Genomic DNA, 22,207 nt, shown 5'->3' with positions numbered 1-22,207 from the left:
GACACAACATCTTTGTTTGTATGTGGTGCTGAGGATCGAACCCGGGCCGCACACATGCCAGGCGAGCTTGCTACCGCTTGAGTCATATCCCCAGCCCTCATTTTTTATTTTGAGAGGGGTCTTGCTGAATTGCTGAGACTGGTTCTGAATTTGTGTTTACCCTACCTCAGGCTCCTGAGCCACTGGGATTACGTGTGTGCATCACTATGCCTGAAGACCACACTTTTTAAAAAAAATTTTTTTGGGTGGGGGTAGTGGGGATTGAATTCAGGGGCACTTGACCACTGAGCCACATCTCCTACCCTATTTTGTATTTTATTCAGAGACAGGTCTCACTGAGTTGCTTAGCACCTCACTGTTGCTGAGGCGGGCATCAAACTTGCAATCCTCTTGCCTCAGCCTTCCAAGCCTCTGGGATTACAGGTGTGGACCACTGCACCTGGTTAAATTTTTTTTTTTTTTAGTTGTAGATGGATACAATACCTTTATTTTTTATTTTATTTTATTCTTTTAAAGAGAGAGCGAGAGAATTTTTAATATTTATTTTTTTTTAGTTTTTGGCGGACACAACATCTTTGTGTGTGGTGCTGAGGATCGAACCCGGGCCGCACGCATGTCAGGCAAGCGCGCTACCGCTTGAGCCACATCCCCAGCCCCAATACCTTTATTTTATTTATTTACTTTTATGTGGTGCCGAGGATCCAGCCCACTGCCTCGCGTACCACTGAGTTACAACCCCAGACCCTGGACCACACTATTGAATGAACTACAGACCTATTTGGGATTTTAGCAGTAATCCTCCACTGCCCCACCTCAATGTCCTTTTTCTATTCTAGATCTTGCCCAGCGTGTCCCATTCTATTTATTGTCACATCTCTTCCTTATTTTTTATGGCTTTGACATTTTTTCCCCATATTTCTATACTGGAGATTGAGCCCAGGTCCTTGCACATGTTGGGCAAGTGCTTTACCACTGAACGCATCCTAGCTCTTTAAAATGTTTATCTGGAGACAAGGGTGCCTGAACTTGAGATCTTTCTGCCTCAGCCTCCTAAGCTGGGGTCATGGACATGTGCCACAGTGCCTGGCACGATTGTCAGCTTTGATGCCTTTTCGAGCATTTTTTTCTTTCAGGTGAAGCTACAGTATTGTTTATTGTCCATCGACCTTTGCCTTGAATCACAAATGAACCCTAGCACTCCTACTTTGTTTGAAGCTTTTAAATTGAACCAAGAGCAGATATTCTTTTAGCACAGATCTTGGAAGAATGTATTTGGGAAAGCCAGGGCTTTGATTTATTTCTCATCCGTCTGCCGAATTCCTCCATTTTTCTCTCCACACTGTGATAGCACAGTCAGGACATAGATTGGCAGGAAGACAGACCAGGGCACCAATAAGACAGGAAAGTACTTTAAGGAAAGTGGTGGCATTGTCCTGGTAGTGATAATTGAGGCATGTAGGAGCAGTGGCTAGGCCCATCAAAGTCTGTGGTTAGGTGCTCATAGTTAGCTTTTAGACAGTGGAATCCCAGACTGACCCATTGCCCTCCCTCCTTCCCTTGTTTCTGGTAGCTAAACTCTAGATGAATGTTGTGCTTGACTAAATAGATCTTCCTGTGCATGTTGAGGATGTTGTGAGATGTTCCTGTGTACTTGGTTGTGAATAGTGTGACACAGTTACTGTGTCTAACTTGGTAATTATTGACCCCAGAAGAAACTCTTTGTTTAGAATTTGCAGGTAAGGCAGTCAAGAGGGAGACCATGTATTTCTGGTGCCTTTTCCGTGCTTGTGAATCTGCTGGAGGGAGTTCCTGTCTTGGCTGGTTTAGGTTTTTTTCCTATTTCAGTAAGGGAATAGCTTCTCAGGATTAAAAACCAAGGTCTGACCCCATGAATCCAGCATTTTCTTTTAGGATCACCTGACTAGAACATCCATCCTTATTACTGTGGTGCCGCCCCCGTCCAGCGCGGGTGGCTGAACTAAGGTCACCGTGTGAATTCCGGGTGATGCAAAATAAAACACAGACACGAAATACCTTTACACAAGCTTCAGGATGGCTTTCCCTGCCTCCTGGCCTCAAGCTCCCCAAAAGGGAATGCAAGAGAAAGTCATGAGAGGCTGATGAGAGAGAGGGAGGGAGGGGTTGTCAAGCATGTTCAGAAGTGAGCTTTTATTTGGGGGGACGCTGTTCTTAGAAACTTCTATCTAAAAAAGACAGGAAGGGTAGGATTACATGGGAACAGGTGAGTGTAACTCAATGCCAGCAGGTACACCTACACCTGAAGCCATGCCCTGCTATCTGAGTGGGGACAATGCCCAAATCATTATGAAATGGAAATGTAGTAATTGGTCAGAGTCCCCTGCGACAGGACTTGAAAGTGTGTTCATTCAGAGCAGTTTCTCACACTATGGTTATGCATTTACACATGGGATACACTGGGTAAACAAAATCCTGGTCATCTTCAGGACTCTGGGACTTTCCAACAGGCCCCTTCACTGCTCCTGGGGAGATTCTATTCACATGGACAAAGCTATGGACTGTAGGAACAGAGTTGAAGGACAATGGAGAAAGGAGAGGGCAGAACTGGTAAGCCAATGTAAGCAAGGGGAAGGTGACCAGAGCAGCCACATCAATGGCAGGGGTGAAGGCACTGAGGTCTTCAACCCAGCAGAGCACAGACTGTCCTTGAAAGGGTAGGCCAGCTAGGGGACTGGGAGGGATTGGTAGGGCTAGAACCCCAGAGAGGGAAATTCTCTATGAACCACAGATGCCCTTGTGCTTGCCTGTGTGTGCTAGATTTCATCTCACTGTTGACTTGTGAGTCTTGGAGGCTGAGGAGGTTCCTTTAAGGAGCTAGGTCAGAAACTCAAAGAGTGTGGATTAGGTGCCTGGTAGGGCTCTGGTCAGGAGTGGAAATCTGGGCTGGGGTTGTAGCTCAGTGGTAGATTGCATGCCTAGTATGTGTGAGGCACTTGGTTTGATTCTCAGGACCACATAAAAAATAAAAAAATAAAGGTATTGTGTCCATCTACAACTAAAAATTAAAAAGAAACAGGGGGAAGGGGGATCCTTATTAGGTTCTTGCTGGCTCTGAGCTATCATTCTTATTTGCAGACTAGATTATAAGGAAAAACATTTACTGAATGAATTTAATTCCGAAGGAAAGATTCATATTTAAGTGGTGTGTAAGTAATGTGACTTCCGATTAGAAACTTAATTTTTCTTTGTTGTCAACTTTAGCATGTTAAATTATTGATTGTAGCAAAATGAAAGACAAGAGCCTATTGATATTCTTTTCTAAGAACCAATTTCATTGACTAAATTTTTTATTTTTTATTTTTATTTTTTATACTGGTGACTCAATCCAGGAGTGCTTTTCCACCTAGCTGCATACCCAGCCCTTTTAATTTTTTTATTTTGCAATGGAGTCTCATTAAGTTGCTCATTGTGTCCTCCTGCCTCAGCATCCTGAGTTGCTGGGATTATAGGCATGTATCATTGCACCCTTCTGAGTAAACACGGCTTCTCCTAGCTCCCGCCTCCAGCCACCTAAAGCGGTGGCAAGGTTTACAGAAGAGACTAGCGAGAGAGGGAGAGCATGCCAGAGAGTGAGCTTTTATTGGGAAACAAAAAATTCAAGGGAAAATCCCATCCAATAAAGGTTAAGGGGGGCAGCATCCCAAGGTCAGGGCCGGCAATTGGGTCTTCAGGTCAGTGGTCAGGCACACCTCTGCATGGACAAGCCCTCAGACCTGGGAAGGGGTGTGAGATGGCTTTAACACCGCTGTGTCTAAGCGCCTCTCACCCAGCCAGGGAGGCAACTCAAATCACATGCAAGGATGGCCTCCCACACATCCCTATACTTGGGATTGAACCCAGAGCACTTGACCACTGAGCTATATCCTAAACTCTTTTTATTTTTTATTTTGAGACAGGGTCTCGCTAGGTTGCTAAGGTTATTCTTGAACTTGTGATCCTCCTGCCTCAGCCTCCTGAGTCACTATAGTTATCGGTGTGTACCACCATGCCCATGCCCAGCTCTGGTCTTTTTTTTTTTTTTTTTTTTTTGAGAGAGAGAGAGAGAGAATTTTCTTTTAATATTTATTTTTTGGTTTTCGGCAGACACAACACCTTTGTATGTGGTGCTGAGGATCGAACCTGGGCCACACGCATGCCAGGCAAGCGTGCTACCGCTTAAGCCACATCCCCAGCCCTCTGGTCTGTTTTTAATCAAATTGGGATCCTTGCTCCATGTCAGACGTTGTTTTGTCTCCTGTTTCCACGTAACATTTTGCATGTGAGTTTCTTTAAAACTCCTTTTGCAGCAGGTGCATAATACTTTTCTATGAATGAACCATTGTCCTGGCTTTGGACAATTGCATAGGTTGTTTCCTTGGTTCTGGGATTGAGCCCAGGGCCTTGTGCATGATAATTCCACACTCTACCATTGAACTACCCCCGCCCAGGATTATTTTCTAAATGCATTTTTTTTTTTTACACTAGGTCTTGCTGTGTTGCTCAGGGTGGTCTCAAACTCCTGTGTTCAAGTTATCTTCCTGCCTTGGTAGTTGGGATTATAGATATGCACCATTTCATTCAGCTTAACGGCAGTATATATGTTTATATGTTATATGTGTGTATAAACGTGTATATACATATAACATGTTTATGCACAGAAAATTTATAGTGTAGGTGAACATATACATGCAATTCTTTGGAAGGCATAGTACTGGAGATTGAACCTAGGACTTTGGGTATGCTAGGCAAATTCTCTCACATGAGCTATATGCTGTCACCTTAATTTTATTTTGAAATGGCCTCACCAAATTGCCCAGGCTTACCTCAAATTTGCGATCTTCTGCCTCAGCCTCCCCAATAACTCAGATTATAGGCATGTGCCACTGTGCCCCATTTTAATGGGGATACACACATACTCATATATTTTTTGCTGTGCTGGGGATTGAACCCAGAGCCTCATGCATGCCAGGCAAGTGCTCTTACTACTGAACCACATCTCCAGTCCTGGAGATTTTATTTGTTGTGGTACTGAGGATTTAACCCAGGAGTGCTCTACCACCATGATACACCCGCTAGCTCTTTTTAAATTTTTATTTTGAAATTGGGTCTCACCAAGTTGTCCTTAAACTTGTGATTCTCCTGCCTCACATTCTCAAGTTGCTGGGATTACAGGTGTGTGTGTAGATGTGTGTAGGTGTGTGTATGTATATAGATATATTTTTTAAACAGGTGGCTATTTTAATAATGTAAATCTTGATCTGAATTTCTGACTGTATTGGCTAGATTCCAGGTAGGGGAGTTGATGAGGTCAGAAGGGTGGAATCTAAGGTTTAACAGGTGTTCAGCCTGCCTCTTGATTCCCTGATTAGCACAGGGTCAGCGTCAGTTGGACTGACCTTCCATTAACTGGGAGGGTTCAGAGCATGGACTATAGTTGAATTCTGTTTCAGAATTGAATATGGCTTTACTGTGGCATGAATATGGCATGACTTGTGACAAGGACCTGCCCTTTGCCTCTTTATCGCTTTCTGTGAAAAGGATGAGAGTTGTATCTACCCACCAAGGTGGTTTTGAGAACTGTAATAATATGTGTAAAATGGTCAGAAGATTGTATTATGAATGGCAAATAATGTTCTCGTCAGAAGGTGAGAAAAATGGCATTTTGTTAATTTTATTTTAAGCAATAGTAAAGTTGTACTTATAAAAGTATATATTCTATATATGCAGAGTTTTAAGAATAAAAATGAATGAACTCATATGTATCTGCCACCCTGCTTAAAAAATAGGATTTTACCAGTTTCTGAGAAGCCCTGAGTGGCCCTCCAGATGGGAATCCTATCCCCAGTCCAAAGGCTGCTCCTATCCTGATTTTCATGTTGATGAAACTAATAGTATTTGGGGAGAGGGTGTGGGTATTGAACTCAGGGGCACTTTATCATTAAACTATATCCCTAGCCGTTTTTATTTTTCAATTTGGGACAGGTGCTGAGGCTGGCCTTGAACTTGTGATCCTCCTGCCTCAGCTTCCTGAGTCACTGAGATTACTGTCTAGCTCAAGCTCATTTTATGGAAGAGTAAATTATGACACAGAAAGAGGATGGGTTGGCCAGGAGTAAGTTGCAAACATAGAGTTGGACCCTGGTTCTTGATTTTGCTATTCCACTGTAGTTGTTCATTCTATGTGGAAACCTGTGGGGTAGGAGAAGGCAGTGATGACCATTCTATCAACACCCTACCTCCTCTTGTTCTTCATGCTGGGACTAGCTTTGTGGCATTTCCTGGGATGAAAGGAGCTCCTTTCCAGAATGTTCTTAGCCAGTGTGCAGAGCCTACTTGTGTGCAGAACCCCTTTGGAGTCGGCTGGTTAGCACCTCCCACAGCTCCTGCTCCCATGCCACATATTGAATCTAGTGCTAGGAACATGCATACTGGAGTATGCATGTGCGTGTGTGTGTGTGTGTGTGTGTGTGTGTGTTGGCTGTGTTTTGACTGCACCTGTTGTAGTGCTTTCCAGGGCTCCAGAGCATTTGCTGGTATTTAAAGACAGCATGGCATTTTGAGTGTGGGATTCTTTCTCTTGCTGGCTGAAGTGTTAAGCTGCATGACAGTATCTTGACCATAGAAGGCCCTTGTTTCAATCTTGATTACTGTCCTGTGTGTTTGGGAGCTCAGCCTTTATGTATGATTTTGTTCTCAAAGTTGGGCCTCCTAATGCACTAGGTATTAGTGCAGTTTTATTCACAGGTAAATTAACAGCATTTGGAAAGGGGGTGGGCTTCATTTGGCCCTGAGAGGCTTATGTGGTCTGAGACCTTTGGCTGGGAAAACTTTGTGTATGTGTTTTTGGTGCCATTTAATGGTGTAAGTGCCCATAACCTTTCCCTCTGAGCTTGGCCTGCTCAATCTCCTTGTAAATTAACTCATCAAATCCTCACAACAAGCTTTGGCTTTCCCCTCTGACTTGGAGACAAGAATCTGAGCTACAGACCAATGGCTAGTGAGTGGCAGAGTTGGCATCCCAGCCCATGCAGAACAGGAGCCCTAACATTTATGTAATGAATGGATCTGTCCATTCCAGGTTGGGGCTGGTTCATATGCAAAAGTTTTAGACAGTTTCATAAGGAATGATTCAGCTGTCGGATTTCTTTATTCTGATAACGAGGACTTAGATTCTTCTTCACCAGGTTTGTAGGGGGAAAAAAACCTTTTAGGAGCCAAGACATGTTTTGGTAATCTAGCGGTGATTGCTCAAATATTGGGTGTGTAGAGAGCAGTGGCCTCCCCTGAGGCTGGGACTGTTTTCCTGGCACCAGTTCTTGTGTCTTTAGCCTCCAGCTTCTAAAATCATCCTTTATATAAACTCCTTGCTTCATTTGCAGTTTGTCCTTAAAGAGGGATCTGAGGAAATCCAGTCTACCCTCTTCCCCCAACTTCAATCCCCTTGCCTTTCTGATAACAGACCCATGAGTTTTCTCTTTTTATAGTGCTGGGCCTTTTGGGAAATGCTCATTGAATACCTGTTAAGAGTATGAGTAAATGAACTACTGTAAAAGTGTTCTAAATTGCATTTCAAAGTAGAGGGGGGAACTGCCTGTGATTCTCCAACCCTGATGCAATCCTTGTGAGCCATCTTGGATTGGGCGGGGGGTTGGGGGAGTGCTTCTTTAGCCAGGTGTAGGCCAGGCCATGGCTCCTCGCTGAAACCTGGGGGAGTCTGTCATCCTTCTACTTTCTCCTCAGCCCCCTGCAAGACTGACTTGCCATCAGATAATTAAGAACTGTGAGTTGTGCTTTCAAAATATACGGTTCTGTATTTTTTAAAAGTAAGGCTTCAGGTAACTGACAATTAGTCTTCTAATTGCTGTCTGCAGCCTTGGAAGACTTGAGGTGTCTGGTATGTGAGGCTTGAAGAGAGGTGGAGAAGAAATCCATGGATCATTTGTTTTCCTTGGCCTCCAAGTCCATTTGCATTTCAATCTATTTGTCAATCACATATTTGTTAGATTTAGCAGTTTTGAATGCCGGTCACTGGGTATGTTGATGTATTGATGTTTTCCTAAACATTCCCTAGCAACTGAGCAGTGTGCTATGTACTACTTTTAAGCCTGTTTTTGGTGGATTTGAAAATGTAATTAGATCTCAAATTAATTTTCCCTTGAGGGTTTCTACTTCTGAAAGGGAGACTGCTGAGCTTAATACTCAAAAAGTAAAAGAAATTGAAACTCTTAAGTTCTTATGTGCAAATTACATGAGACAATTTGAAGTTCTTTGAAAACTTTCATTTGTTTAAAACTTGTCTGTTTTTCTATCAGGCACTTGGTAGTCCTCCTTGAACCCTGGGTGGAAAGGAGTGGTGGGAACAGCTTGGGGAGCCCATGCAGAGAGCTCATGGACACCAGTGATGTGTGTTGACTGTACTACAGGTGTGGCCAGACCCACTTTTTCTTAGGAGGTGCTCAACAGTCTTAACTTTGTCAATGGCACTGACTGTCCTAGCTGAATTAAACTTAGGGGTTTGTCCTTCCTTGATCTCCATAGATCTATCGCATTTCCCTGAGATGATCCAGTTGCAGAAGCTTATCCTGGCAGTGACACAGGAGCTAGGAGAGAGGACAGGAGGGATCCCTTGCTGAAGGGGACATTGGATGACTGCCAGGATTGGGGAGTGGGTGTTGTAAGGGTGGTCTGGGAAGGCCTTGGCTGTGGGCAGCCAAGGGTGGAAGACTGCTGGTGAGGCAGGCCAAAGCACAGGTCTATCTGGATTGGCTGTGCATTTTCATGTGTGTAGGAAAAGCCAGATATCAGATGGTAATGGGGGTTCTTAAGGAAACACTTGTGGAATGAACAGAGGGCCATCTTCTTGTGAACTCTTTTGTCAAAGTGCTTCATTATATGGGATGGGCAGAGGGACAGGGATAGTAGATGGACACATCTAGGATTTTGTTACTTTAAATTTCCCCAGAGACGTAAATTTCAGAAGCTATTGAGTAATGAAAAGGATTTACTTACCATAATTTTGGGTCACCAAATGGGTGGCAAATGGATTGGGCTGAGCTTGGAGGCGATGACTCACCCCCAAGCCCGAAGTTGGCTGGATTCTCAGGCTGCGTGGCCTCTGTAGGGCTGAGGGCTGGAAGGGCTGCTTGGAGTCTGGCAGGACCCTCTTTGGCACACAGGCCACTGGGCAGTGCATGTCCTCCAGAGCAGGGGGGGGGGCAGTATCAGCTGTATATGCAGCTTGCTTCCTGCTTAAAAATGCTATAGAATTTGCTCTTTCAAAAGCAGCTATAGTCAAATAAGCTTTTATTTTTCTAAATACTTATTTATGTATTTATGTTGGTATTGGGTATTGAACCTAGAGGCCTTACATCACAGAGCCACATCCCCTGCCCTTTTTATTTTTTTATTTTGAGACCGGGTCTTGCTTATCGCCTTGCTAAATTGCTGAGGCTGGCTTTGAAATTGGGATCCTCCTGCTTCAGGCTCACAAGTTGTTAAGATTACAGGCATGCATCACTGTACCTGGCTTCAAATAAGCATTTAGATTTTGCTTTCAAAGTGAGATTCTCGGGCTGGGGTTGTGGCTTAGTGGGATAGCACTTGCCTTGCACGTGTGAGGCACTGGGTTCGATCCTCAGCACCACATAAAAATAAATAAAGAAAATAAAGGTATTGTGTCCAAAAAGAAAAAAAAAAAGTGAGATTCTCAAGCTTTTGATTTCACAACTGATGCTTTGAAATGCTTTAAAAAGATAATATTTCATCTTTTCCTTTTATTGCAAATTTAAAATCATTCATAGCCATAGCCAGGCACAATGGTGCATGCCTATAATCCCAGTGGCTCAGGAGGCCAAGGCAGAGGATCACATGTTTGAGGCCAGCCTCAACAACTTAGACTTTGTCTCAAAATAAAAAATAAAAAGGGATGGGGATGTGGCTTGGTAATAAAGCACCCCTTGTTAAAGCCCCAGTTACCACCAAACCAAAAACAAATCAACAAAAAAACATAGCTATGGCAGCAAGTTAGGACTACCTTGAGAGATGGCAAGTGCATCCTGTTGAACCTGTAAAGATTGCTGCCTGGGAGTGGCCCTGAGAGGTGCTTAGCTGCCATGCTGTGACCATGGCAGGAAAGAAATTGCAGAATTCCACACAGGCAGAAGGTTGCCATGGACAGGTCTCTCTATCATTATATCCATAAGAGTGTCATGGTGAGGTGACCAGTGTCTGGGAGCCCAGGAGTGGTATGTGACTGTGGGCTTTAGCCTCAGGAGGCACAGGCCCTTATGGGTGGCCTTGTGCCTCATGCTACTCTTTTGTGGTTTGAAGTATCCAGTGGGTGTCAGAATGACCCTATGGGGTGTTTAGAGGTACTGAGGTATCTGGCTGGTACCACGGGCACTGTCTGGAGGTGGCCGTGCCATGGCCCAGCCACACTTATGTGACTTGAGAGCTGTCCCTACTTCCAGCCCTTCGCACTGACTAGTCCTCTGCTGAAAGTCTCTATTCAGATGTCTTTGGGACTTTCCCCTCCTCCTTGAGTGTTTGCTCAGATGTCACCTGCCCAGTAAAGGCTTCTTTGGTTGAATGTGTACTATCCCCACCCACATAATCCCATCCTCCTTCCCAGTGTGGCTTCTTGAGGGCCTGGACTTGCTTTTTTTTTTTTCTTTGTATCTCCAGTGATCTGGCAGTGCAGGCCCTGTGGCAGGTGTTCAGTGGACATTGTAGATCTGAGGGACTGGTGGTACCACATGGTTGGAGGTGCTGGGAAGGCCTTGCCATTTCACATAGACCATGTGATGGACAAGCGGGGGGTGTGAGTCTGTATTACATCATGTGTTGTGTTATTGCCACTTCAAAAATCCAGAGTTCTTTCCACACATCACTTGGATGTTGATTTCAAAATGACTGGTCTCTCTTTGTGGTTCTGGGAATTGAAACCATGGCCTCATAGGCAAGCATTTTACCATCCATGGTCAAAATATAAAATATTTTATTGTTTTTATTTAGACACGGGTCTTGCTAAGTTGGCTGTGTTGGCCTCTACTTGCCAATCCTCCTGCTCCAGCCTCCTGAGCAGTTGGATTAAGGCATGCACCACCATGCCTGGCTGAGTTTTCTTTCTAATTTGTGAAGGCTGCTGCATTTTGAATTTGAAACCTTAGGGGAAAATGAAACTTATATGTGTGAAGCAGGGCTGTGGATGTGGCTCAGTGGTAGAGCTTTGTGTTGCATGCATAAGGCCTTAGGTTCAATCCCCGGTGCTGCAAAAAAATAATAAAAACTTTTAGGGGCTGGGGTTGTGGCTCAGTGGTAGAGTACTTGCCTGGCACATGTGAGGCACTGGGTTTGATCCTCAGCAGCACATAAAAATAAATAAATAAAATAAAGGCATGTGTACATCAGCAACTTAAAAAAAAAATTTTTTTTTTTTTTAAATGTAGCCAGGTGCAGTGGCACATGCCGGTAATCCCAGTGACATAGAAGGCTGAGGAAAGAGGATCGCAAGTTCGAGGCCAGTGAGATCTGCAACTTAGTGAAACTTTGTCTTAAAGTAAAAAAAGGGCTGGGCATGTGGCTCAGTGATAGAGCACCCCTGAGTTCAGTCCCCAGTACTGCAGTCAATTAGAGCAGTCAGTAATGTATGATGCCTGTTTAGCTATTGTTATGCTTCAGGTTCCTAATGTAACTATGTCCCCCCTGCCATTGCAGTGTTGTGTCAGCAACTGCACCATTCCTGAGCCCATGGCCACTCTGCCCAAATCCCTGGCCAGCCTGTGCTGTATCTCCATTGCAGCAAGGGATCTGCCCTGGGCCCTCCCAGCACCTATACATGTTTACATAGCTACCTCACCATTGTAACAGGATGGTTCTGGAGCAGGAGGTCAGCTTCTATGGGCAGGGACCATGTTTGACTTCTGGCCATTTCCCCATGCCTTGCTAGCACAGTGGCCATGTTTGCTGAGTAATTGGATGAATAGTGTAGTTCATTTACCTCCTTTAAGAAACTGAGCGGGGATATGACTCAGTTTGTAGAGTACTTGCCTAGCATGCACAAGTTCCTGGGTTCAATCCCCAGTACCACCAAAAAAAAAAAAAGAATTATTGAAGACTTGAATTGGGTGTCAACATACCTTATATACAAACAGATATGAAAAATTGTGGTACATATGTGTATTAAGAATTGTAATGTTGGGCTGGGGATGTGGCTCAAGCAGTAGCGCGCTCGCCTGGCGTGCATGCGGCCTGGGTTCGATCCACAGCAGCACATACAAACAAAGATGTTGTGTCCACCGAAAACTAAAAAATAAATATTAAAAAAAAAAAAAAGAATAAATTGACGTGAACATACTTTATATAGAGAGATATGAAAGATTGTGCTTTATATGTGTAATAAGGATTGTAATGCATTCCACTGTTGTCGTGTATTTAAAAAAATAATAAAAAATCAATAAAAAAAGAAAGAAAGAAAGAAAAGAAACTGAGAGCTGGAGATGAGGCTTAGGGGTAAAGTACTTGCCTGGCATGTGTGAGGTCTTGAGTTCAATCCCCAGCACCACAAAAAATTAAGGAAGAAAGGAAGAAAGAAAATAAGTTCTTCAACTGGGAAGTCTTTAAAAAAAAAAAAAAAAAGCAGCAGCAGCAGCTTTGATAAGTTATTTTGAAATAACAAAAACTGTGTCTTTGAAGAGTGTGGTGTACCTTCAGAAGTCATTCCATATCCTGGGCTAGATATAGCTGGGTGTGCTAAAGGTCCTGGATCTCTTCTTAAGCCTTCTAGGGCTGTGAATGTGAAGTTGCTATGAGCTGTACAAAGAACATAAATGTGCCTGCTGAGGGTGGTTAAAGGGCCTGGGGGGTAGGTTCCTGAGGATGAGTGCAGAAATCCTAGGTGGAGGAAGACGGTGGCTGTAGGTGCTCCCCACTCCCCATTCCTGCCCTGCCATTCTACCTCACCCCTGCATCTCGTTAACCTGGCTGTTGCCTTCTACTTCATGCCCATGAAACAGAAGCAGCTTGACTTAGCTCAGGCTCTAGAGCATTCTGCACCTGCCCATGACCTGTTGATGGTTTCAGACAGATGTCCACAGCAAAGACAGACAACTAACTAGTTTATGTTGATTTATATTAAGGTGCCATGTTTGCCTTCAAGGAGAGGCTTATTGACGCCTTAAGACTTTTCATTGGAAATGTACTTTGGGGGGTGGCTGCAGTTGTAGCTCAGTGGTAGTAAAGCGCTTGCCTAGCATATATGAGGCACTGGGTTCGATCCTCAGCACCACATTAAAAAAAATTATAAAGATATTGTGTCCATCTACAACTGAAAAAAAAAATTGTACTTTAGCTGAGTGACATTGCCAAGTATTTTAAAGGAAAGAGTTAGCATTGGGTACATGGATGTTTATAGTTGAGAAAGACCTGGGCTGAAACCTCTCTCTTGAAATCGGCTCTGGGAAGTGTATGGGATGTACTCTTTGTCTAGCCACTGACTGTCATGGTATATAGATCACCCTCAGGGTGCAGTGCTCATCAAAGACTCATGGGAGAAGCTCCTTTACCTGCTGCTGTGTCTACTGGGTGGGTAATGGCTCTGTCTGTGGAAGGTGACTCCCCCCTTCAGGAAACAGCTGCTCAGGGTGGGCTCTGATGGCTACAGGTCACATGGACTTAGTGTTTCTCCTGTTCTAGTTGTCTGGCTGGTTGTGTTCCTGTTCTGTAGCAGCTTGCTATACCATGGAAGGAACACTGTGTTCTTCATAGTAGCCGGACCTGGGTTCCTTGGTGTTCTTTTCATCCCTATTTCATGCTGAGAGTTTGCTTTGTTAGTTTAAAAAAAAAAATCAGAAATTATTGGGTATAATCTTACAGCAAGTGAAATGTCAAAGGCTGGCATTTGGAAACAGCATTGTCAAGCAGAGTTCCAGCCAAAACCTGTGTTGTGACCAGCTGAGCCAGGAGTCCAAGAGAAATTGGACCAGACAAATACTGGCGCCTGGGTGGCGTTTCCTCAGACACGGCCCTGGGTGCCTTTCCACTTGGTGGGGAGGGGATGGCATGCCAACTCTCATAAGGAGGACAGCTTCTACCCAGACCTTCAGGTTCATGGCATCTTTGCTGGTTTGGTGTACCTCATCCTCTGCTGCTGAGGAAGCAGCCATGTCACCTCAGCCTCTATGTGGGCTCAGTTCCTGAGGCTTTCCTCCCACTGCTTTTGCACCCTCTTGAGCCACTCCTACCCTCCCTCCTATGGGCTTGTAGGCTCTTGGGTTCCTTAAGTGTGCTTGGTGTTATGCTTGTTCTTCCCCAGTTCAGTGTCTCTCACCTTGAAGTTACAGCCCTTGATGGGAATCTCACTACCATTTTATGCTGTTTGTATCACAAAACTAAGTTTTGTCATTTCCAAAACATTGTATTAGGATTTTTAAGGCTCTTCTCAGACTGAAGACACACCTTATCCTCTCTGAGGATCCTGGTGATCCTGTCCCTGGGCGTAGCTGAGCTCTGGAGGGGCTGCTGAAGATCTCCTAGGGTCTGGCAGAGTCTGTGAGTCTGGAGCAGGGTTCTCAGTAGGAACTGTCAACCCCTGGGTCTGATAATTTTTTGTTGTGGGGGCGTTATCTTCATTCTAGGATGTTTAGCAGAGTCCCTGCCTCTGCCCACTAGATGCTAATAATACTTATTTCCTCCCCCAAGTATGACAACCCAAAATGTCTCTAGTTTTTGCCAAGTCTCACCAGGGGGTGCAAAACTGCTCTGATTGAAAGATTCTGCAATAGAATATGTGCCAGGACACCTAAGTTCTTTGGACTGAGCCCTCCTGGTGATGTGAGTAGCACTGCATCTCTCCTGGCTTTAGCATGGCCCTGTGCCCAGCAGTTCCCAACATGAGCCACAGGAGAGGCAGCCCTAGGACTATGCCCATGACTAGCCAGGCAGTTGCCTGCTCTCACACCCACTGCTTATGTACTGAGCACATGCAGTCCTCTGGAATGAAGGAGTTTTGGCGGCACATCTAGCCTAATCAAGTGCTTTTGGGCCCAGGGTTTGAAGTCCTCTGCATCAAAACTGGTCAACATGGAGTGGCACACCCATAGTGAAAACAGCTGCTCTGAAATGCCACCATGGTTGTCTTTTTGACTCAGTTGAGTCTTACTCAGCTATCCCCCAACACCATTAATAGCAAAACACACTTCCTGTCCTTTGAATCTCAGCTCTGATCTCTAGTCTTTTCACACATGTGAGTGTTTTCCATGATGCTTACTCTCCTTTGTGGACAGATGTTAGCAATGTGGCAGTGATGCTCTACTTCCTCTCATGTCAGTCCTACCTGATGTCTTGGAGTCTGTTGGGACAAGTCATGCTGTCAATTCATCCCTGTGGTTTCTAATAACACCCTCCACTGGTCTGGCTGGCAACTGTCATGGAGTATGGGAGTTGTGGGGTCATACCACCTAGTTTTGGTGCCTGGACGAGGAGCTTGCTGAGCCCAGGTTAGGTACACACTTCCCCCTTTGAGGGCAGGGCTTTCTTGTGAGCATCCATTCTAACGGCCTTTATATATTATTTATTTTTTATATTGAGACAGGATCTCACTAAGTTGCCAGAACTGGCATTTACCTTGTGATCTTCCTGCCTTGGTCTCCTGAGTGGCTGGAATTATAGATGAACTTTTTTTTTTCTTAGTACCAGGGATTGAACCCATGGGCTCTTAACCACTGAGACAAACCCCTAGGCGTTTCTATTTTTTATTATAAAACAGGATCTTGCTGAGTTGCTGAGGCTGACTTTGAACTTGCAATCCTGCCTCAGCCTTCCAAGCTGGTGATATTACAGGCATGAGCCACTGTGCCCAGCACACTTTTTGGGTTTTAAGGAAACAATGCATCCTCTTGGACATCTAAATTGAGGCTACTTTTATTAGTTGTATTAATAAATTTGTTTGTCTTTTTTGTGCATTTCATGGTATCAAGATGTGTACCTCTTCTCTTTTTTTTTTGGTTGGGGGGTTAGGTATCAGGGATTGAACTCAAGGGCACTCAACACTGAGCCACATCCCCAGCCCTATTTTGTATTTTATTTAGAGACAGGGTCTCACTGAGTTGCTTAGCACCTCACTGTTGCTGAAGCTGACTTTGAACTCCTGATCCTCCTGTCTCAACCTCCTGAGTGGCTAGGATTATAGGTGTGGGTTGACTGAGCACCTTTTCTTGCTTTTGGTGGCTGAACTGTTGTCTTGTGGCTCACTCTTGATTATCGTGGGTCCACCTGTGTTTCTTGTCTTTTTTGTTTTGTTTTGTTTTGTTTACATTAATTATACGTTAGTAATTGGGTTCATCCTGACAAACTCATACAGGAATGGAATTTGATTGCATTTCAATATCCCCAATCCCTCTCCCCCACTTTTCTTTCCTGTGTTTGGAATGTTTACTACCTTTCTGGAGCCCTGGCTGCTGCTTCTCTGTACATCATTCCCTGTTTATATGGAAAGAGAAAAATCCTTGTCTGTCCTTATAAACAGATGTGCAAACAGTTTAAGAAATAGCTGTGTGTCCACACTCCCTTTTTTATTTGAATTATGAAAATTGAGCATTCAGTTGTCTTCAGCCTTTTTCCAGGGGGCTGGTGCTGGGTACTGACCTAGGGCCTTGCACATGACTGCTCTACCACTGAGCTACATCCTTTTTAATTTTTATTTTAAGATAGGGTCTCAATAAGTTGCTGAGCCTGGCCTTGAACTTGTAATCCTCCTGCCTCAGCCTCCCCAGTTGCTTGGATTATAGGTATAGTCCACCACCCATGGTCAGTTTCAGGTTATTCTGATCAGTTTGTTTTTAGTGTTTGAAAGGGCCATGTGTTGGCCAGTGACAACCTGGCAGGCTGCTGTCCTGTCCTTCTATCCTATGGGGACGGTTGGGGAGACTTTGATTTTCAGATGCAGCATGGATTTTAGAAGCACATTGAAACAAGTAAGGTGCCCTCCTAGGTTCTTTAGTGGGCAGGAGTATGAAGACCTGCACCTGGGTGTTCCAAGTTCATTTTGTATTTTATATCACAGTCTAGTAATAAGTGGGCCTGTGTCATCATTGTGAGAACATGAGGGGCAGAGCGGGGGAAGGGGCTTTTCTAAGCATGAGTGCCATTTTCACATACTGCAGATTTAACTTTAAACACTTATCTGATTTTCTCAGTGCCCACTTCCATTTTTAACTGTGTTCCCCCTGAGGCTTTCATGTTTCAGTGTCTCATTGACAACTGTTTTGTTGTTGTTTTGTTGACATTTGCCTAATTGCTTTCCAAAATAATTTTAACAGCCCCACTGGTTTTTGGTGCCAGCTGCAGTATGAATATGAATGTGCTTGCTCTATCATAGTCTTGCCAGCATTGGGTGTCTCTGTGTATTGTAAACACAGTTAATCACTGCTCTTATCTGCTCATCCCCCATAATTAAAATTCACAGTGCTGTCTTTGGTTGCCTTAGTTTGGCCTTAGAGATTTGGTTGGAGACTCATGCAGCACTGAGAGAGAATTGAGGAGTGGTGGCTGGTGTGAGCAGGGGAGAGGATAGCAGCCCCAGAGGACTGAAGAAGGTCAGACTTCAGTCCATGTGTGCTGGACAGTGAACCATTTGTCTTACCTTTCTCCTCTGTGTCCACAGTATGACGCTGTTCCCATTCAGTCCAGTGTGGTATTATGTGCCTGCCCGTCTCCATCAATGGTGAGGACCCAGACTGAGTCCGGCTCCGCTCCTGGCATTCCTAGCAGTAGCAGCAGGCAGGGCCCCACCATGGACAGCACTACAGCTGAGTCCCGGCCAAGCACTAACCCCCTGCAGCACACTGCCCAGCCACCACAGCCACGCAAGAAACGGCCTGAAGACTTCAAGTTTGGGAAAATTCTTGGCGAGGGCTCTTTTTCAACAGTGAGTATGTTCTGCTGTTGCTTGTTAAATTACCATATTTCTCTTGGGAAGGCCAACTGTTGTGAAACTAAGAGCTAGGCCACCTGAATGCAGGTAGCATTCTTCCTGGGAAGTGCTCCCAGGCTTCTTCCTAGTGTCTGTCTCCCGCTAAAAAGGCCACTGGAGTCTTCTAGACTGGCTTCCACAGCAGACCACCAGGAGTGTGTCTAGAATGTCTAAACCTGATTTTGTAGATGAAAACTTTATAAAGCATCTCTTGGTGGGCGTGATGGCATACTTATGTAGTTCCAGCACCTAGGAGATGTGAGACAGGAGGATTGCTGGAGCCTCAGAGTTTGAGACCAGCCTAGGCAACATAGTGAGACCCATTTCAAAACATCTCTTGCTGGGATTGTAGCTCAGTGGTAGAGCACTTTGCCACTGAGCTACAGCCCCAGCCCAACAATTAATCCTTTAAAAAAAAAAAAGTCTCTTGATTTTTGTTTATTTTAATATATAAATTAGATTTTTGGTGGGCTGGGGATGTGGCTCAAGGAGTAGTGCGCTCACCTGTCATGCACGCAGCGTTGGGTTCGATCCTCAGCACCACATATAAAATAAAGATGTGGTGTCCGCCGAAAACTAAACAATAAATATAAAAAAAAATTAAAATAAAATAAATTAGATTTTTGTTCTTTCTTTCTTTCTTTTTTTTTTTTAATAAACAGTAACATTGTTATAGAACCACAGTAACATTGTCACAGATTTACCTGACTTGGGTTTTTCTCTTTACTTTAAGAGAAAGCAAAGAAACAAAGGCTGATGGTAGCAGCCAGGTTGCTGAGGTGGGATCCAGGAGGCATTTGTGGGGGGGAGTGCTGTGCAGGGTTGTGACAGCTCAGAAGTCCTGGCTGTGGGTATACAATCTCAGTTCAAAAGTGCCTCCACAAATGCGACTTCTACACTGGCCTTCAGTTTCAGATGGGCGCTTCAGGATGGCCCTGGAAGCACCTCACCCTGAGAGAGTTCTGAATAACCAGTCTTTCTTGCCAGCCTTGTGAAGAAACCATATGTGGAATTGTGGAATTTGTTGTTTTTTCCTTCTCTGTTTTACATTTATGAATGATTCTAAAATACAAAGAACATGGAATATAGCTCACTGCATTCTTAATATCTTGTCATTTTGTTTTACTTAATGTTAACTTTTGCTGCCCTTCTACTTTTTTTTCTTTTTTTTTGGTATTGGGGATTGAACCCAGTGAGCTTTACCATTGAGCTATATTCCTAGCCCTTTAAAAAAATTAACTATTTGTATATTTTTACGATACTGGATATTGAACCTGGGGGTGCTTTACCACTGAGCTCTATCCCCAGCCCTTTTTATTTTTTTTCCTTGAGACTGGGTCTCACTAAGTTGCTCAGGCTAGACTTGAACTTGTGATCCTCCTGACTACATCTCCTGAGTCACTGGGATGGCAGATGTGCGTCACTGTGCCTTGTTTTCCCCTTACACTCGTAACTTAGATTTCTAATAGCAACTTTTACGAATAATATTGTTTATAAAAGGATTGTGCCTTCGTGAAAAAGCCCTCAACTATGAAGATAGTTCCAGTTGTTCTGTACTTAACTACCGTTTAAGAGAGAGGAAACTGCCTAGATAACCCTGGGCAGTAGTACAACCCCAATTTTTTGTTCTCACTACTTAGAGTATCCAAAATTCTCCTCTCAGTTTGATATTTTTACATTTGTCTCAACTGGGAGGGAGGATTTACTTGTGGCATTGCTTGTGTCCCTGGATTAGGGATTGTGGAGTAGGTGTCACCCTTTCTGGGTGATGCAATCATCATTCCCCTTACCCTGTGCAGTTTTGGACCTAGCCACAAGGTGCCTGGGAAAGTGCTGTGAGCCAGGGGCTCCTTCTCCCACTGTTTAGAATCTGTAGCCCTGAGTCTCAAATTGGTGTTACCCTCCCTTCTTTCTCACAATTCCTGAAATAGAGACCACTTAAATTTAGATTTCCAGGGGAGAGGCACAATTACAAGGTTGTACCAGGATCTTGAGTTGGCAGAGCCTGGTGTTAGTGCAAGAGAGGGAAGAGGTCCTGAGGATACTACAACATCTGGGGCAGCCTGCCATCACCCTGGGTAATGTGAAGGGATATGTTGCACCTGAATCTCTGGAAAAGGACCCCCTCCTTTCCTGTGGAAACCTGTTAATAAATTGCTAACTTTAGACAACCAGAAAGATTACATAAATATGGTCTTAGAGAGGATTCTACTAAATAGCAGTACTCTCTAATAGTTCTTTCCCTTTCCTATTTATGAATCTAGCACATGCTTTTGTGAAGGAATGTGACATTGTATAAATGCATAACCCAGAGAAGAATGTTCTGCCTTGGCCGCTTCCTTCAGCTTCAGTGACTGAAAACCATCCATACACAGCACATTCCTTAGGAAAGATTTTTGAGATCTTTCCACCTGAGTGCATATAACCCGATCTTGTTCACAATAATGGCCAGGCGTCTCAAAGTGCTTTTCCAGGACCACGCCTGAGGAGTTCTGTCAGGCATCCTGTCATGGGATTTGACTCACAATGAGGGATTGAGTGGACCTCATCCTCCCATCAGGCCCAGGAATTTTATAGGGACTAGTTTCATCTGCTCTCTGTTCCTCAGGCTGTTGCTCTTCAGAGGTCTTAGGCACATTTGCACCCATAGGCTGTGGTGGGATCTACTGTGGCAAAGCTGTCTTGGCAAGCTCTGGCCAAACCTTGGGCCCATCAGCTACTTCCACTTTGGTGCCTCAAGTGTGGCCAGGGTTTATTCAGTCTTTCCACATCCACACTTGGGGATGCCACACTGGGCACTTTGCCCCTGAAGTGGAGTTTGAACCACAGGGTCAGTTGTGCTTCTGAGGTGGCAGTGTGAGGGTGTCCTGAGAAGGTAGCTTACTCCTGTGCTGGTTTACTTCCCTGTGCCCTTTATAGCTGTGATCATATTTGCATCATCTGATGAAATATGTGGTAGAAATTATTAGCAATTATTTTAAAATCTAAGTTTAGGGCATCTTTTTGCATTATACATATACCGGAAGGATATGTTCTTTTTTAAATTTTTTTTTTAGTTTTAGATGGACACATAATATTTTATGTGGTGCTGAGGGTTGAACCCAATGCCTCACACATGCTAGGAAAGCACTTTGCTACTGAACTATAGCACCAGCCATGGAAGGGCGTCATCTTTTTTTTTTTTTTTTAAGGGCGTGTTCTTAAAGTTATTTTTTGAAGAAATTCCAAGGACCCACTTGTGGTATTTGGATATGTTAGTCTATGAGGTTGTCCCCCCCAACTGCTGTCAGTATTGGGTATTGAACCCAGGGTCTGGGTCTGGTGCTTGCTAGACAAGGGCTCTACCACTGAAATTTTTAAAAAATTTATTTTGTGATGGGGTTTCACTAAGTTAACTTGCTTGTGATTCTCTTGCCTCAGCCTCCTTAGTAGCTAGAGATTACAGGTGTGCACCGGTGTGCCCAGCTACAAGGTTCTTTTTTTTTGATACCTGGGATTGAACCCAGGGGCACTTAAGCAACAAGCCACATCCCCAGTCCTTTCTTGTATTTTATTTAGAGACAGGGTCTCACTAAGTGTCTTAGGGCCTCACTGAGTTGCTGAGGCTGGTTTTGGATTTGTGATCCTCCTGCCTCGGCCTTTTGAGCCGCTGGGATATAGGCTTGTGCCACTATACTTTCCTATAAGGTTCTTGAATTTATACTTTCATGGCACTATGAGGACCAGTAGCAGCTGAGCCTTCTGAAAACAGTGGAGAGATTTATATGTTTTTTCTTAACTGTTAAAACACATTTACCTTAGCAGTGGCTTTGTACTTTTGTTTGTTAGTACAGAATCCAAAGGATTTATGTAATTTCAAACCTCGAGTGGGATGAGGAAGTCCGTGTCTCTTCAGACTGTCTCCTGGTTATTACAGTGTGTGTTCTTTTCCTTCTCTTTTCCCCTTTTTTTTCCCCAAACCAGGTTGTCTTGGCCCGAGAACTGGCTACCTCCAGAGAATATGCTAGTAAGTACTAATTCCAGTGAGCTATGTATCTGGGACTTGGGGACAGTGCAGCATCCATGCACATGGCAGTCTGGGTGGCAGGGCCCGAGGTTTTTCTGCTGATTTCAGGATCTAGAACATTGTTGGTCTTAGAGACCATGAAGCTGGTGTGGGTAATTTTGGGAAAACTATAATTTGTACCAGTTATCTTTATGAATTGTGTATTTACTATTTTC

The 22,207-nt window shown here is 44.2% G+C and overlaps 1 protein-coding gene across 3 annotated transcripts in view; it reads left to right on the top strand.

Annotated features, from left to right (window-relative positions):
• Pdpk1 (3-phosphoinositide dependent protein kinase 1) overlaps nucleotides 1–22,207 on the top strand; it is a 70,000-nt gene that overhangs the window by 9,686 nt on the left and 38,107 nt on the right. For all 3 annotated transcript variants that reach the window (XR_007342631.1, XR_007342632.1, XM_015490871.2), the window contains exons 2-3: nucleotides 17,678–17,941; nucleotides 21,950–21,992. Coding sequence is in view for 1 of the 3 variants with exons in the window: in XM_015490871.2 (XP_015346357.2) it covers nucleotides 17,678–17,941; nucleotides 21,950–21,992 (307 nt within the window). In the remaining 2 variants the exon portion in view is untranslated. The remainder of the gene's footprint in view (nucleotides 1–17,677; nucleotides 17,942–21,949; nucleotides 21,993–22,207) is intronic.

This window comes from Marmota marmota, unplaced genomic scaffold (genome assembly GCF_001458135.2).
Source record: "Marmota marmota marmota unplaced genomic scaffold, marMar, whole genome shotgun sequence".
Lineage (NCBI taxonomy): Eukaryota > Metazoa > Chordata > Mammalia > Rodentia > Sciuridae > Marmota > Marmota marmota.
This window is presented reverse-complemented; position numbering and strand designations above follow the sequence as displayed.